Source organism: Oncorhynchus mykiss, chromosome 15 (genome assembly GCF_013265735.2).
Source record: "Oncorhynchus mykiss isolate Arlee chromosome 15, USDA_OmykA_1.1, whole genome shotgun sequence".
In the NCBI taxonomy this organism is placed as follows: Eukaryota; Metazoa; Chordata; class Actinopteri; order Salmoniformes; family Salmonidae; genus Oncorhynchus; species Oncorhynchus mykiss.
Genome location: NC_048579.1, coordinates 50,101,881 through 50,120,263, shown reverse-complemented (window position 1 = coordinate 50,120,263; position 18,383 = coordinate 50,101,881). Strand labels below are relative to the sequence as shown.

The window sequence follows — 18,383 nt, the reverse complement described above, 5'->3', positions numbered from 1 at the left end:
ATCCAGATTTTTCTGAAGTGAAACAAGAACTTGTGTAAGAGTGAAACTGAGTTAAACAACAGCTGGCCGTCTAGAATAGTGAACAGTAGCTACCTGGGAGTGAGCTCTGTGACATGCAGAGGTGTTATCAAAGACCATAGATCACTGTGCTACTGCAGGGCTTCACTATCTGACTTCAAGGAGAAAGTACATACCGAGGTAAATCAGCGCAACTTAGTCACAGTTGAAAGTAGATTTGAGTGTGGATATTATGTCTAGTTTGTAGAGTACTTTTATATGTTAAAAACATAAATTAACGTCTTTGATGTTTAAAGTGGATATTAGGTTCTTAGTTACTTTTGCGCTGTCTTACTTGATGTTGTTAGAATGGGAATGTTTTTTTTTTTACCAAGTTTCGTCTTGAAAATGACTTTATCCCAACTTTTTATGACCGTCTCCAGCATAAAAGCTCATTTAATGGGATGCCTGAATCTGTCCAGACATTATTCGTGTTTTTTGTTGTTGTTGTTGACTTTGACGTACTGCTCATGCCATTTAACTCTCGTTTATCATAACTGACAGAAAATGTCATAAGCGTGATGCACTTTCTTTATCAGCGCCATCACAGCTACGCTGTGGGAAATAATGCGGCATGTTATACATCAAAGTAGGAGACAGACAGTAAGTCAGTCCTAGAGTGAGCCATGGATCAGATCAGTGAGTTGTCTCTCTCTTCTCTGCCTGTGAGACATTCCTCGTTTTAGTGGCTTAAGCAGTGAAAACAAGGAGAGGACACAGCTGCCGCCCTAATAGGAGTCAAAGCTCTCATGGATGTTCTTCCCACCAGCCATTAGAAAAACAAACGAAACAACAACAAATTTATGCTCTGATTCAATCATAAGCAAACTGCATTGGGAGTACACAATATGTTTGCCGCAGGCATTCATCTACAGCGCCAATGTCTGTTAGAAATACTGTTTGATGATGTATATGCTAGTGGAATGACATGGACTGCATTCAACTACGTATTTTGTACAGTGGGACAGAATAGTGGCATGGGTCGAGTGCACAAACAAACATGATTTTGGGTCATTTTGACATAGGAGGAAATAATTCTAAGCGATGTCCAAACCATTAGAGGGTGTGGGTGCGTCCTCCATTCATCACAACCAGACCCATATATTTAGAGAGTCTGGCAAATGTGGTTTCTTCTTAAGTGATAATGCCCGAGAACCCACTGTTTGGAGGACACTTTGTCTCGGGCCAGAAAACGTGCTAATATATCCTCCAATGTCACGCCCTGACCTTAGTTAACTTTGTTTTCTTTATTATTTTGGTCAGGGTGTGACTAGGGTGGGTATGTTAGTTTTTGTATTGTCTAGGGTTTTTTGTATAGCTAGGGGTTTTGTTAGTCTAGGTATATGTGGGTCTATGGTGGCCTGAATTGGTTCCCAATCAGAGGCTGATTGGGGACCATATTTAGGTAGCCATTTTTCCATAGGGTATTTGTGGGTTCTTATTCTATGTTTAGTTGCCTGGCTTCACTTCTCATATTAGCGTCAAGGTTTGTTATGTTGTTAGTTTGTTCAGTGTTCTTTCTTTATTAAAGAAGAATGTAGGCATATCACGCTGCGCCTTGGTCTCCTCCATACAACGACTGTGACATCCAAACACCGGCTTCGAGGGCATTATCACTTCTATACAACTGGTTACCAACATATTCAAATAATGATGGACATATTATTTTAATTAAAAAATATATGTTTTGAAGAATTTATTCAAACTATTTCACGAGATGTAGTCCCGACACAAATCTAAGGTTGCTACCCGAGCCGGCTGGTCGTTCGTTCTATTGGTTCGGTTGTCAGAGACGCGACCCGGTCGTTCAGTCTTTTTGTTCTGTATCTATGGATGCGACCCAGTTGTTCGTTCTAAATATTCCATTGCCATACTGTCTGGCAACGTTCTTATCCCTTGCTTGCTAGCTAGCCAACTATGGCTAACTTACAGTCACGTCAAACAGCAAAGTAGCTGCACTTGCATTTGTTTAAGCTGTTTTTTAGTTACATTTACTTGTTTGTATACATCCATAACAATGAGCTAATGATGCACGATTTGGCCTGGCATAGAAAATGTACTCTCTCGTCAGGACACTTTTGTTCAGAGGAGCTAGCCAACAACACAGCTAGCACAATCACTTTGTTTTCCATTGACATTTCATTGTATATATCCATAAAAATTATGCCAGCTGATTCATGATTTTGACTGGCTGAGATAAACTGTCTGCCTGTCTGTCTCGTCCCGACTCCTGACACATTCATTACTATGGGACAGATGGAGATTGAATTTCAATATTGAAACAATGTTGCAAATGTTGGAGAGAACGAGAGGAAGGTTTATACAAATCTCCGCTGTTGAAAACCAAATGCCAGTATAAAAGAAATGGAAGATAATGTCTAGATGCTTTTATAGTGGAGATCAAGTTTATAAATTGCCTGGCTGGGCTGATGAGACCGTGGATTGTGCAGTGAGCTGGAACAGAGTAAATAGGCATTTCAACATCATTGCTTTAGCTGGTGGTAACTTGTGGAATAGACACTGGTTGGAATGTGATTTTAACCAATCAGCATCCAGGATTAGACCCAGCCGTTGTATAAATGATGATGCATTTACATGACACTTCAACATTCTATGGCAGCTATGTTAGTTCCCCATTAACATTACTTGGGGAATATTTAAACAATTTGAATTAGAATAATATTCACAATTCTAAAAGTTGGCCTAACTCTTTAAATATATGGCTCTGATCACGACAATCCAATGAACGAAAGAAGGGACGTCACAATCAGTTCCAACAAGTGGAAAAGAATAGACACAAACTCTTCCATTTTCAAGAGTGTCAAAGTAATTTACCAACGTCTACATCGCCGATTCTCCAGTCATGTCTTATTCTGTGCCTAGTGAACTGCAGTGTGTCTTGTCTTCATGCACAGTCCTGTCATTGTCATGCCGCGCATTAGTGACAGAAGATACATTACTTGGTGGAATCTAATTAGAGGTCCCCTAACGACCTAATAGGCGTGTCTCCTGCTGCATGTACAGTAGAGAGAAGGCTATTAATCCAAGGACAACCTCTGTCTCTTCAGACAACAAGCTGAGTGTAGTACGCTGGCAGTCTTTCCATCCGCTCTTGAAGAATGTTGATTGAGTAACAAATGGCATCTTGTTTAGCCCTTAGCTGCCAGCGATGAGACTTGCTCTCTCTTCATTGGTGACAAGTTCAGTATTGTCGTGCGTGAGCCCATTCTGAGCAGGGCCAGTCATCTATGTGAGCTATGTGGACGACAGACGACAGCACTGGTGTTGAGCAAAAATGCTGATTCAATACTATTGTTATGTGCAAAGTGTGCATCTGTGTCTGTGGTCAAATCAGGTGCTTCTAGGACTTTTGTTTTGTAGTACAGACCTCTTTTTTTTTTCTTACAACCTCAAGATGTTGTTACTAGTATTGGAGTAAAGGGGAGCAAGCGTTTACAGTTGTCTGCTGCGGTCCCGGAGCTAAAAAAAAAAGCATTTCTGAATGTTCCTGTGTGATGACGAGGATTCCAACTTTACAACTGTGGTACCGACCTACGTTGACCTGAGTTGTTTCTTCTCTGTATTGATTAAACGAGGAATGATGAAGAAAGCCAGAAGCTACTGCTAAAAGGAGACAAACATCTACTATCAGGAGGTCAACCAGCATGGCAAATGGTTTATGGTAAAGTCATGAAAATCTCACGGGAATTCACTGATAGTAGAGAGGAATCAAACCCAATGATCAACCAATTCTTCTCAAAATAGTTAAGCGACTGTAAACCAATAAAAAAAAGGACGACAATGATCCCCTTTATAGCCCTAGACAAGAGTGAAACATTTTTAGGCAAGAGGATAAAAATAGGGTCACGATAGTTACAGTACTAAAATTAGCACCCAGAATAGTCCATCTCGGGTTATTCTTAGAGTAATTGACAGACAATGATTGGCCAAAGGAGGGGTCGTGGTCGAAATGGCCGTCCAAAATTATTTTAAAAAGAAGAACAAGAAAGAAACAATTGTACTAGAGTCAACTACTAGACCCCCCCGAAGGAGATCGCAGAGAGTCAGAACTAGGGGTCAATTGTGATTGGCCGATAACTCCCAAACAGAAACAGGGCGGTCCCGTTGAATTAGTCAAGATATAGGCAAAAGCCATGGGCAGATATCCTGTTGGGATCAAACCCGAGGGTAATCTGATGAGTCTCTGTTTGAAGTGATTATCACGCAGGGAAACTAAGGGATAGCCCGGCTTCTCGCCTAATTAGTGAATTTAGTGCAGAGCCTTAAGAAGTTTATAAAGACATTGGCTGAGGACAGGAGGGGACAGTCCTCAACCTCTCAACTCACCAGGACAGCCACCGGATAGCAGCCTCTTAACCACAATCCTACTGGTACTTTGAGCAGCTCTACAGCTAGTACACCAGACCTGAAGACAGTCTCTATCTGACCGATGAGAATGCCACACTTAAGTGACTGTAGTTACTACAAGATGCGAGACGGAGCCCGAGTTTCCAATGTAAGGATTCATGTTTCAATAGCAACAGTATACATACTCCAATGAAGTCAACTTGGGGGACTTTGTTGAGATATTCATAACTGGTTTAGTAAGTTGGTTGTAGTTGTATGGTGTGTGTATACATTTAGGGCATAGACATTTGAAGGATACGGTAGTACATTGGAACATCTGCTAATGCTGTACTTACTGTTACAACATTTTACACTTGCGGTAGATCATCTTCTTACTTCCTGTCTAAAGTTTGATTGGTTCGTCATTTGCTTGAGAAGTCAAGAGGATTCAGGGGTAAAACATGATTGAGAACAATTTGATGAAACATGACTCATGACTTGCTGCACTATCTGTGCTCTCTCTGAGACTGCACTGAGCAGCGACTTTTTTTTTTTTTTTTATGTCTATCTGAGATTGCATACTAACACTGAAGTGTTATTTGAGACTACATAGTAACCGTTGCCTGTTGTGTTACCCAATAACTGATCTTAGGTCTGTATGGAACAGGTCCAGAGCCACCTGGAGGGCTCTAAGTTCCACCTACACCAGGCCCAGAGTCAGCAGGTCAAGCAGTACCTGACGCTGGGTTCCAAGGTGGCCGGGGGACAGGGGGGCCACCCTCACCCCACTGGGCAGGGAGGGCAGCTCCTGGGCGCCGTTCCAGTGATGAGGAACGGCCACCTGGCCCCCCTCAGCGATGGCAGCACCCCCAGCAGCCCTGTTACACTGCTGACCCTGGCATCAAACCATGACAGTGAGGTGAGTGAGCGTTTTGATTTTCAGTAAGTGTTCATCGTGGTACAGTTGTCAGAAGTTTACAGACACAGCCAAATACATTTAAACTCAGTTTTTCACAATTTCTGACATTTAATCCTAGTAAAATGTCGCTGTCTTAGGTCAGTTAGGATCACCACTTTATTTTAAGAATGTGAAATGTCAGAATAATAGTAGAGAGAATTATTTATTTCAGCTTTTATTTATTTTATCACATTCCCAGTGGGTCAGAAGTTTACATACACTCAATTAGTATTTGGTAGCATCGCCTTTAAATAGTTTAACTTGGGTCAAGCAATTTGTGTAGCCTTCTACAAGCTTCCCACAATAAGTTGGCCCAGTCCTCCTGACAGAGCTGGTGTAACTGAGTCAGGTTTGTAGGCCTCCATGCTCGCACATGCTTTTTCAAGTCTGCCCGTACATTTTCTATGGGATTGAGGTCAGGGCTTTGTGATGGCCACTCCAAAAACCTTGACTTTGTTGTCCTTAAGCCATTTTGCCACAACTTTGAAAGTATGCTTGGGGTCATTGTCCATTTGGAAGACCCATTTAAGACCAAGCTTTAACTTCCTGACTAATGTCTTGAAATGTTGCTTCAATATATCCACGTAATTTTCCATCCTCATGATGCACCAGTCCCTTCTGCAGCAAAGCACCCCCACAACATGATGCTGCCACCCCCGTGCTTCATGGTTGGGATGGTGTTCTTCAGCTTGCAAGCCTTCCTCTTTTTCTTCCAAACATAACGATGGTCATAGTGGCCAAACAGATCCATTTCTGTTTCATCAGACCAGAGGACATTTGTCCAAAAAGTACGATCTTTGTCCCCATGTGCAGTTGCAAACCGTAGTCTTGCGGTTTTGGAGCAGTGGCTTCTTCCTTGCTGAGCGGCCATTCAGGTTATGTTGATATAGGACTCGTTTTACTGTGGATATAGATACTTTTGTACCTGTTTCCTCCAGCATCTTCACAAGGTCCTTTGCTGTTGTTCTGGGATTGATTTGCACTTTTCGCACCAAAGTACGTTCATCTCTAGGAGACAGAACGCGTCTTCTCCCTGAGAGGTATGACAGCTGCGTAGTCCCATGGTGTTTATACTTGCGTACTATTGTTTGTACATATGAACGTTGTACCTTCAGACATTTGGAAATTGCTCCAAAGGATGAACCAGACTTGTGGAGGTCTACAATTTATTTTCTGAGGTCTTGGCTGATTTATTTTAATTTTCCCATGATGTCAAGCAAAAAGGCCCTGAGTTTGAAGGTAGGCCTTGAAATACATCCACAGGTACACCTCCAATTGACTCAAATTATGTCAATTAGCCTATCAGAAGCTTCTAAAGCCATGACATCCTTTTCTGCAATTTTCCAAGCTGTTTAAAGGCACAGTCAACTTAGTGTATGTAAACTTCTGACCCACTGGAATTGTGATACAGTGAATTGTAAGTGAAATAATCTGTCTGTAAACAATTGTTTGAAAAATTACTTGAGTCATGCAAAAAGTAGATGTCCTAACCGACTTGCCAAAACTATAGTTCGTTAACAAGAAACTGGTGGAGTGGTTGAAAAACTAGTTTTAATGACTCCAACCTAAGTGTATGTAAACTTCCGACTTCAACTGTACCTTTGATATTTAGTGTTGGGATTCAATCAATCCCGCTATTTGTTTGTTTTATCTCAGTGTCTTTGTTTAGTAGGTCCTTGCAGTGCCAGAAATAATTCTGTGAGTTAATAACACAATGCAGGTTTGATTACAGAGTCCTAAATCTCTTTGACATGAGATTCCTGCTGTGTGAACCACTCAGTTATCTCTAGTGACCCGCCCATTCTCTCTAAAATGCTCATCAATCACTTCAGAGATTCAGTTCCTAAAGAGAATCTCTGTTAAGGAGGAAACTAGTTTGATGACAAACATTTTGTTCCCACCATGACGGCTGATCTCTTCCAGCATGGTGGTGAAGAAATGTCTGTTATTGGATTAGGATCCTAACTGTCCCTCCCTCTGAATGATGCAAAAAAGAAATGTTACATTGAATTACAGCGAGAGCATTAGCTCACCTAGTGTTTTTATTACCTGTTGTTATGTATCCGAACTGAACTGAGGCTGGTACAATATGACTGTTTTCTTTTAGTTTCCAATGGATGCCGTTATTGATGACTTGATTAGCCTGGAGTCCGGGTTCAATGACAGGGGCTTGGATTGTATGGATCCCAGCATCATAATGCAAAACAACGTAAGTATGAATGATCATATTAACTATTATATCAATCGCAAATGTAAAGGGAAAAACACTCATTTGAATTGCAAAACTAAGGGTAAAAACAAAAGAAATGCAACGATACTATCGACATGCAGGTGTTTCTGTCTATTGACTCTTGCTGACATGATTCCTTGATCCAGAAGTGATTCCCAGAAGATCCTTAATCTTCTTGACACTCATGAAGTTTCAGATATTGAGTAGTCAAGTTCAGCTTTAAAGTTAAGTTGCATAACTGACTTCTTTAAAGGGGGATGTGAGAACTACTTCCTCTGCCAAACATGAACTTTCAGGCTTGACTTGCTTGGGAAAAAAAGGAGCTGGCTTTGTGTGAAGCCAGATTAAGTCCACCGATGAGTCAAAGTTCATTTCACCAGGGTTGAGGCTTAAAGCATTTCTCACATTTCTCAAGCTGTCGAACAATACAGATTAATCCGCAAGTGATATCAATACACGTAACTACACGGTAAATTATGACAGTGTGAGAATAATGTGTTAACTAGTATAAACACTAAGTCTGTGATTCTTCTTTTCTTGCTGAAAGCCCTACATGGTCACTACCAGAGAGTTTGGGAACGGTAGTCAAGAAGACATGGGGAGAACGCCGAGACTATGCTAGATATCTACTACCGCAAAAAAATATCTTATTCAGACTAGGCATTCCATTAGAAAGAAAATGCCTGGATGGCAGCAGAGACCAATAGACCCAATGCAAATTATATCTAGAGTGGAATTGTAAAACTTTGAGCCGATGCTCGGACATTTGAGTAACGATTATAGCCACACCTGAATCCTGAACAGAGGTATGTGGTACTAAAGGAGAATGTGTCCCCACAGCATTGAATGTGACAGAGAGATGGAGAGAGATGGAGAGAGATGGAGAGAGATGGAGAGAGATGGAGAGATGGAGAGAGATGGAGAGAGATGGAGAGAGATGGAGAGATAGAGAGAGAGAGACAGACAGAGGCAAGCGGGCAGGCATGCACATAAACACACACATAGAAACAGAGAGGAACAACAGGGTGACAGAAAAGCGGAGGAGTGTGTGTGTGTGTGTGTGTGTGTGTGTGTGTGTGTGTGTGTATGAAAGACAAGACAGGGGGAGGGGGGTGTAGAGAGTGAAGATCAGAGCGACCGGAAGAAAAGGGAGAGGAGGAGAGATTTAGCGTGAGGCAGTGAGGCATTGGATTGGGTTAATGCCTACACTCCCGACGGGCTTGTTCTGAAATGATAGCGCGCTTAAATGGATCAATTCATTTTAATTAGTCATACAGTACGATGCATCACGTCGTTTTGCCATGTCAACATATCCCAGGAACACAGATGGGAGCGGATTGAAGTGATTACGATGTGAGTGAGCAGTCGGGGGACTGTCGCAATCTTTAATTTTGATAAGTACCCCCCCCCCCCCCCCCCCCCCGTTAGAGATAATGAGAGAGAGAAAGCCATCTACAGGCAAAGCAAACCAACTGTAAGTTATGAAATGTCTGCCGTTCCTTATTTTCCTCCCACCCCCTCCTTCCCTCCCATAACTTGACCTCTATTCTTATCCCTCTCTACACTACTCTAGGAACTGAATTTCACACATGCACAGTGACAAATTGTCTTTTACACAGCTTGTGGCGTCTGTGCCGGCTTTTGTAGGATTCCTAGAAATACACAGCTCCCTAAGATTGGACATGCATACAGTGTGTGTCAGAGGCCCACATATCTCTCAGCATTCCAACAGAGTCCCGAAAAGAGACTGTCGTTGTCCCGCTTGTTTGGAAAATATATGCCTATTTTCTCACAGTGGATAAGCGGTGTAGAAAAACAGTTTGGTGTCTGTTTGGGCGGGTTATGACCCGGCTTTCATCCAGTGGGGTGCTATTTTGAACACACAGACGCCTCTGTGTTCTGGGGCCCTTTCAAGCAGAGTAGTCATAGTGGTCACTGATAATGGCCATTTTAGGCTAGTAAAAGCGAGGTCGTACTCCCAGAGAAGGACCTGAGAGGGCCTTAGGGGACCCAGACAAGGCTGTGGTCAGGCAGGCCACTGGTGGGGAGACATGGAGGCCCCTAGCCTCTCCTGCTGGATCACACAAAAGCAATGCACTGAGGGCTGAGAAGCAATAGGACTGCCAACGGTGCTGTGATTGCCCTCACGCCCAACCTCATCTGAAACCGTACAAATTCCCATTACCCGTTCAAAGCTTTCAAATGAGCCGATGTCAACCTGCTTCCAAAAGTTTCAATGACTTTGTGAACTTGAGGTCGCTGAGTCTGAATGAAATGTTCTCTCTGTGTCTGTGTGTCTGTGTTTCAACCATTCCCTGACATCTCCTTCCTCTCCTTCCCTCCTCTCCAGGTGCTCAGCAGCAGCATGCTGGACATCTATGGGGGTGAACCAGGTATGACTACAGCCCCTCATGGCCGAATGACACCCACATCACGCCCCACTATGCTCACTACTGTAAAAAGGGAAGTCACAGGTACGAACACACTTCATAGCGCTGCAGATTATCAATGCATCAAAAGAGAATCTATGCATGATAACATCGACATGTTTCAAGAGGATAGAAGTGTGAAACTCAAGCACATACTGTAGCATAAAAATACAACACTTTAGGAAACACATTCCTGACAAATCATGTCAGTTACTGGCATCTCATTTTTTTATTTTTTATGAATGAATACGTTTAGCATTTTTTTTAAGGTGCACGACAACAGGAAACGAGAAAGAGTAATCCATTTAGCCATTTTTTGTTCTTTGGCTGACTAAAACGAAGACAAAATGCTGTGTAGGCGGCATGTCCTAAATGCACAAATCCTAAATCTGGTGGCAGGATTAACCAAAACCGAGCCTTCCAGTCTAATAAGGTGGTCTATTACCGACCAATGGGAGACTGCAGTAGAGGTCTAGAGGTCTATAGAGTACCATGTTCTACTGGGAAAGCCCTCTTCTTTAGCCCTGACGTGTACAGCATTCATCCTATACAAGCTATTCTATACAAACTACTGTTTCCATGTAGAAAATAGATGTTTCCCTTAAATGTGTAGTGTTTGGATTACGGTTGTATCACTCACATCCCTAATTATCAATGGCCTCGGTTCATAACCTATGGACGCACCATGGATTATTTTGTGTTCTGGTCCCCAACACAAAGGACCTCTGAGAAGCGGTTTATGAATGCCATGCATCAAGTAAAGCTAATTGAATTAGCTCCGCCGAGAAAATAAGTGAATCAGTATATTTTTCATATAAGTGTGCGGTCGGACAACGGGCAGTTACAGAGGTCTAAATGACCTTATTGAATCAACGGAGACGAATTGAGAAATCCAATCACAGGTTCTGATTATATCATTTGGGAGAAATGTGAACGTGAATATGAACGCTATAGCATGCCTTTCCCCCTCATGGGTAGATCAGCAAATTTGTTAAGCGGACTTAATTGCCAGGCTGAGTGGCTTAAAAGAGGACACAGATTTTTCACAATGAACCAAAGAGAAGAGACGATGCTATGTATGCCAGGCGGGCTGGGAGCGAGCTGGATAAATCGTGTCCTTTCACTGAGTGCGAGTGTGCTTGTGTGGAAGGTTCAGGCTCTGTGGAAGGTTCAGGCTCTGTGGAAGGTTCAGGCTCTGTGTCTGTGGTCTGAGCTTCTTTTATGCCCTGTGTGCGTTTCTTATAAGCCTGTGCTCTTTTTTGTGTTTCACAGAACATGAAACGAGAGTGATGGCCAAAGAACGACAGAAGAAAGACAACCACAACTTGAGTATGAGCCGCCCCACTCAATACAGAGTACCTTCAGAAACATTGTGTGGGGCACTAAAGTAACTTAATTTTCTCTCTCTCTCTCTCTCTCGCACTCGCACTCGCTCTCGCTCTCGCTCTCGCTCTCTCTCTCTCTCTCTCTCTCTCTCTCACCAGTTGAAAGAAGAAGAAGGTACAACATCAACTACAGAATCAAAGAACTTGGAACAATGATACCAAAGTCGAATGACCCGTAAGTTAACCTGACTCAATATTGCAAAGCAACTCCCCATGATCAAGTCTATTGCCATGAATAGATGTACACATGCCTGGCTGCTGTTAAGCATCTCAAAAACTAAGCACAGCCCGCTAAATGTTGTTCATTGAATTCAAATTAATACTCAAGAGCACATTTCGCTCCTATTTCAAGGGTGTACTTGAGTAGCTATTGTAGTCTTCACGCTCTGCAAAGTAGTGAGTCTGAATCTTCTTTGGGTTCTTAACAGTAGACTACAGCTTAGAGCTCAATGATGAAGATTGGGGTCAAACGCAAAGAGGGCCACCACCCATTTAAATCAAAGTTTGAGCACAATTGGCCCACTAGGGTGGAATACGGAAGCCGGAATTGGAATCCGACTGGCCCAACCACAATTGAACCTTTGATAGAATTTAAATGGAAGGTTACGGCTGTCGCCGTGCCATTAAGACAAGATAAAGAAGATTATTAGCTGTGGAGCAGACCAACGTCTTGTTCCAAAGAAAGGTGCATTTTACAACTGTGTCCTGCTTTTAAAAAGTAATGGTATCAGGGAACGGGGCCTGCACTCTTGGCTTCTTCCAAAGTCACACCCCCCCCCCCCCCCCCCCCTCTTCCGACACCTATTTTTACTTGAGGATTAATTTTACCATACAAGCGGTTCCAGAATGGACTTTCTGTAGACGTACTTATACTTAACTATTCTATTAAAATTCCCATTCGAAGGCTGGATGTAATGTCCGAGAATGAATAATTGGCCATGTAAATCACCATTTCTTATTCATATATAAAAAATAAAAAAATGGGTTCCTGCATACGTTTTTGTACAGAACATTCCGCTGAGGCGGTGAATAAAAGGTTATCTTTTATGTCCCTCTGCCGTAGTGATATGCGCTGGAACAAAGGCACCATTCTCAAGGCGTCGGTGGAGTACATCAAGTGGCTGCAGAAGGAGCAGCAGCACGCCAGAGAGCTGGAGAACAGGCAGAAGAAGATGGAGCAGGCCAACAGGAGGCTACTGCTCAGGATCCAGGTATGGACTACGGGAGAGAGAAAGACAGACGCCCTCAAAACCCGGCTCTCCGTCCACTACAGATCCCCAACCCAGCGACTTCCTCATCCTTAACACCATGCCAATGCACACCATCACGGCCCTGATGCTCAATAGAGACACCCCCCCCCACCCCTTCCCCAGCCAGCTCAGTGCTCTATACCTACCTAACCCCCATACCCTTACACCCCCACTCCCTGGCAGAGACCGGCCCTGCTCGTATTGATGTTTGTCAAGCAGTTCCCCATCACCTCTCTTCTCTTTCACCTTTCCTCTTTTCCACCTCTCCTCTCCAAGACACAATAATGACCTGATTAATAAACAGAGTGTTAGACTTCGGCTCCCTCCGTCCGGAAGGAGGAATAAGGTCAGAATTAGATTGTGAGTCATAATAATGCCCAGAGTCATGCCTCTCTCCCCCCACTTTCCCCACGCCCTAAAATGATGCGTTAAACCGGGGCGACTAGGGATTGACATGGCAGCAGAGCCAAGCATTGTAACAGTGTCACCCTCATTGTAACAGTGTCACCCTCATTGTAACAGTGTCACCCTACAGGATGTCGAGAGCAACAAAGCACACGAAAGTCAAAAGAGGCGTAAAGATACATTTTGTGTGGAGGGAGCTAACAAAAGCATTTAACAGAGTGCTAGCTTCACAGTGTTAGCCCAAATAAGTGCTGGTGACAGTTGATAACAGACTGTGGGGAGAAAGACGGCATCAACGCCACGCATCACCCACAGAAACGTCCCAGCTAGTCTTACTTAAATACACTGTTGGAATCCTGCAGAAAGATGCTTAAACGGAGAAAAACAGATGGTTGAAACTTTGCATCACGTGACGTGGGAACAGTGATGCTTCCAACTGGCATCGCATTCCTCGACACTTTTTTTCATCCCCCGTGTTTAAAAAAAAATAAAACATTTGCAAAACGACATGCTAGGTTAACCGTTACCAAGGCGGACTGACAGACTATTATCCATATTGTTACTGCCAGTAGAGCGCCGATGGGGAGACGTGAACCATATTGCTGACCTGCTGCTGATTGATGAGGTTTTGTCATCGGTTCCTCCCTGTCATGTTTATAACACAAACCCCGAGGGCCCTGGCTGCTTCCTGAGAGGGGGGTCTGGAGACGAGGGGTAGATGAAATGGATTGGCCTCCGCTACATTAGAGTGCTATTAGAATCCTCTTAAGGATTGCCCCCTTTTTGTTTTCAATTTTCGCCTGAAATGACATTCCCAAATCTACCTGCCTGTAGCTCAGGCCCCGAAGCAAGGATATGCATATTCTTGGTACTATTTGGAAGGAAACACTTTGAAGTTCATGGAAATGTGAACAGAAATGTAGTGGAGTATAACACAATAGATCTGGTTAAAGACAATACAAAGAAAAAAACAATTATCATTTTTTATTTTATTTTTTATTTTTTGTACCATTATCTTTGAAATGCAAGAGAAAGGCCATACTGTATTTGTCCAGCCCAGGGCAAGTTTAGATTTTGGACACTAGATGGCATCAGTGTATGTGCAAAGTTTTAGACTGATCCAATGAACCATTGCATTTCTGTTCAAAATGTTGTATCAAGACTGCCCAAATGTGCCTAATTTGTTTATTAATAACTTTTCATGTTCAAAATTGTGCACTCTCTTCAAACAATAGCATGGTATTATATCACTGTTTAAGCTTTTTGCCAATATCAGATATGTCTATGTCCTGGAATTGTTCTTGTTACTTACAAGCTCATGCTAATCGCATTAGTCTACATTAGCTCAACTGTCCCCGATCCCGAAGAAGTTCTAAGGTCAATCCATAATAATCTACCAGACTATGAGGGATGTGTGTGTCAGGGGGGAGTGTATAAGTGTAATGTGTATGCACCCATGTGTGTGTGTGTGTGTGTGTGTGTGTGAGGGTTGCCAACTCGTACCGAGCTCATTCTGAGAAAAGTAATCTCCTTCATTAAAAGTCTTCTTCTTCAACACTGTTCCCATTCATATGTTTTTGAGAATAACACTGTCCTGATCCTTGGTCCCTTTCTGTGCTTTTCAGGAGTTGGAGATCCAGGCCCGTGCTCATGGCCTCCCCAGCATGGCCACTGCCCTGGGTACTGTAGAGCTCTCCTCCCACCTCCTCAAACAACAAAAACAACAGCAGCAGCCCTTGGCTCCCCAGTCACTGCAGGGTCTCCAGCCACCCGTGTACCAGGAAGAACTGAACGGGGAGTACCTCCAGAGGACCTCCATGCCAGCCATGGTCACCGGGGCTACAGACCAGGGTCAGGGGGTGGTTGATGACTCCACCACTTTCTCCGACCCGCTCTCTCACTTCACAGACTTCTTCAGCTCCACGCTCAAAGAGGAGCAACGGCTAGATGAGATCCTCATGGACAACCCGCTCTCGCCTTTCGGCACCGACCCGCTTCTCTCCGCTGGCTCGCCCGACGCCTCCAAGGACTCCAGTCACAGGAGCAGCTTCAGCTCGGACGATGGCGACGATGACCTATGATCCCTGACCCCTCCGCGACCCCGTGTCAAAGGTCAAGGGACAAACAGCAGTTGGTCACCCTCACAAAGTGGTGCAGGGATTTGTTCCAGCCCAGCACCAACACATCCGATTCCACTGACCAGCTCGAATCATTGAGAGCTTGATTCGTGGGCTCAGGTGTGTTAGTGCTGGGCCGGAGCCTGCACCCCCTGTGGCTCTCCAGGACCAGGGTCAGTTACCACTGGCACTTCCACTTTTTGAAAACTTTGATCGAGAGTGCATACAGCACCTCTGCCTCGCAGACAGAACCAGACTCATGAGAAAAAGGGAGAAAGACAATCGGTCCATACTGATCATATAATACTGCTCCACAGTGCATTGAACACTGGGGTTGTTGAACACCACTGTAAACTATGCAGACTACTTCACTGTACCTATCATGTGTCTTTGCGACATGCAAAAAGAGCATTGTTTCCTTTTCAGAGGTATAGTATTACTGTTCTTGTATAAAAGGACTTTAAACCATTGAGATTCACTGATGGGCCCTATCGAGAGCTAGTTACTGGTGGTTCCTCTATCAAAAACAGAAATGAAAATGGAACAGTGATACTAGCCGAAAAAGCCTAACACGTCCTTCGTTCATCTTTACATTTATTTTTATAAAATGTTTCATGTATTTATATGTGTTTTAATCCATGTATTCCCAAAAAACATGACATTATCTAACATGCTCTCTTTTCTATTGGTGGGGGTGTGGAAAATATAATAAACCCCTTTTTTTTCAAATAAATCAGACTTGCCGTTTTGTCATTACAATCACACACGCGCACCACATACCCAACACAAAACCTCTCGTGTGTAGAACGCCCTGCTCTATCATCAAAAAAAAGTATGGACACCCGTTAACTTTCATCATTTCCTATCCAACAGGAACAGTTCAGTTCAGTTATGAACCAGGAAGAGTGACAGAAAGGTTGATTATCACTAAATCAGAGGAGGCTAGACCTGTGAGGCTAAAACGATGAATAAAGGGCCATGCAGGGGAGCTGTGTCTGAACAGAGGAAGGTGTGGGTAAAATGAGGGTTTCACCCAGGGTGACAGACAGTAAATGAGTGACAGAGAGAGGACAGAGAGAATGGGAAAACGAGGAGTGATGGGCTCTTAAGGACAGGGGAAAAGGCCGAATTAAAGGCGAGGAGAGAGTAGGCTTTAAAGAAACTTGTCCGTTAAAAGTTCTCTGAAGAAGCTAGATGACTGGTTTTTAAATCAAAACAGTTGCTTAAAATAAAATCTAAACTTCACTCATAAAAGTTTAGTCAGACTTGTTTTGGATACATATAACGCTGAAATCTTTAGACAAAAGCAACATTTCAATGTGTTTCATTGGATACCCAGTGTTCCTCATCAAAGCTCTTCTAAATGAATGTTTTAGCTGGTGTGTTTCTCCCATAATGAAATTGAAAGATTCCTGCTTGCATCTCCTCTCTAGCTACAGCATAAAATGGAACACCCAATCATTATTCAATATAGACAGCCCAACTACAAAGCGATGTGAGTGATGTTTACAGGTAATTGGCCAACGCAATTATGGGAAGGTAAATATGGATTTTCATTAAGGAGAAAACATGGAGGGTCTCAGAGAATTTTGATTGACTTAAAAATTAATTTTCCAAAGGCCACAATTTACATTTTGATGTCAATATGAATATCTCCAGATACTATCCTATTGCAAAAAAAAAAAAAAAAAAAATACATCATTTTTATACACAACCTTATCATTATGTGACTAAAATAATCAACACATTTCATAGATTGAATGCATTTCAACCCTGTCCAGAATCCTTGCTTCATCAAAGATCATATTGAGCAAAGTTCAAGGGCTTCTACTCAAGGTCTTCAAACAGTGATGTGGCCTGAGGCAACGGTGACATCAGAACTAGGAAGTTTGATTTGGAATATCATTAAACCACAGCTTTGGAAACTCAGGGGCAAGACAGGGATACAGTCATACATTATTAAGAGTATCCGATAACAGTTTAATATAGAAAACATTAACCGATACATTCAATAACTAAAGATGAATGTAAAGATGTAAAAACAGATTTTATTTAAAGATGTAAAACAGATTAGTATATAATATTTAAATCCTTCCTTGATATGGTGCTGCCATGCCCTCTGTCTAACCTTCTCCATACGACAGAGATTATAATTATTCCTCTACTAGAATAACTGCCAAAACTGTGTGGTTTGTAAAACAATCTTTCCATTGCTTTATTGTATAACTTCCGTGCGTAGCAGAGCATAACCTCACCACTTCCTGAAGCAGGAGTAGTTCAATGCCATAGTTCACCAGTAGGTGGCAGCAGTATGCTGTGTACTCTGGTCAAATACCCAAAGCTCTCGTTTTACCAATCCCAATACAAACCCAGAGAGTTATTGTGGTTGATTTAACCAGCGAGGCGAACGAACAAACCCCAAAAGGCTTTCATGTTAATGTTAATTAACTCCTTCCATTCTAGTATATTAAAAAAATAATTATGAACATATTTTAATTTTAACATTTACGCCAGTAAAATTACAAGTACATTTGAGTTTCTTCTAGATGTACAGTATATGGACTCCAATAAAGACCAGTCTTATGAACCCAATTGATGTAATGAACCTCCGAGGTGCTAGCGCGGCTAACCTTTTCTCACCCCTTTTCCCACGAAGGTTGACGCGGATGCAGCAGAGCTGTCTCCTGTACAGCATGCCACAGCTGCCAGCGTAGCCGTGCTACAATGCTTCCCCCTGCTGAAGCTGCCAATGGCAACTCTGGAACACAACAGGCACTCTGACACACACCATATTCTCACCTCCTCACCTGCCACACCAACCCGAGCAGGAGGGGGGGAAAAAATACATTTTTACAAACGGCCATCATCCTCTGGCCTGTGACAAGGCTTGTGCACAAAGTTCAATGACATTTGACTGTGAGTAACAAAGTGACAGCAGTGTCATATGTATTTTCATGCCTGGACTCAGAGTTGCCGTGTGGTAAACAACATGCTGGTTCTGATCCAGAGATCCTGGGTACTGGATACATATGGCAAATTGCACTCCACTGATAATCTAGTACAGTACTTTTGACCAATGCCAAATAACACCGTATTCCCTATAATATAATAGCTTACTTTTGACCAGAGCCAGAGTGTCATTGGATATTTGCAGATACTGTAGCGCCCCTCCGCCATGCTGTACAGTACCACCACAATACATCCC

At 42.9% G+C, this 18,383-nt stretch overlaps 1 protein-coding gene across 10 annotated transcripts in view; it reads left to right on the top strand.

Annotated features, from left to right (window-relative positions):
• LOC110490235 (transcription factor EC) overlaps positions 1-15,928 on the top strand; it is a 40,470-nt gene extending 24,542 nt beyond the window's left edge. For 2 of the 10 annotated variants that reach the window (XM_036944526.1, XM_036944533.1), the window contains exons 2-8: positions 5,072-5,323; positions 7,470-7,571; positions 9,943-10,066; positions 11,294-11,350; positions 11,506-11,581; positions 12,443-12,617; positions 14,687-15,928. In XM_036944526.1, coding sequence (XP_036800421.1) covers positions 5,072-5,323; positions 7,470-7,571; positions 9,943-10,066; positions 11,294-11,350; positions 11,506-11,581; positions 12,443-12,617; positions 14,687-15,142 — 1,242 coding nt within the window. In that variant the 3' untranslated portion in view covers positions 15,143-15,928. Of the gene's footprint in view, positions 1-76; positions 199-4,213; positions 4,574-5,056; positions 5,324-7,469; positions 7,572-9,942; positions 10,067-11,293; positions 11,351-11,505; positions 11,582-12,442; positions 12,618-14,686 lie in introns of those variants that run through there. The other 8 variants (XM_036944534.1, XM_036944532.1, XM_036944530.1 and 5 more) reach the window with 8 other exon arrangements.
• Positions 15,929-18,383: the final 2,455 nt, after the last annotated feature.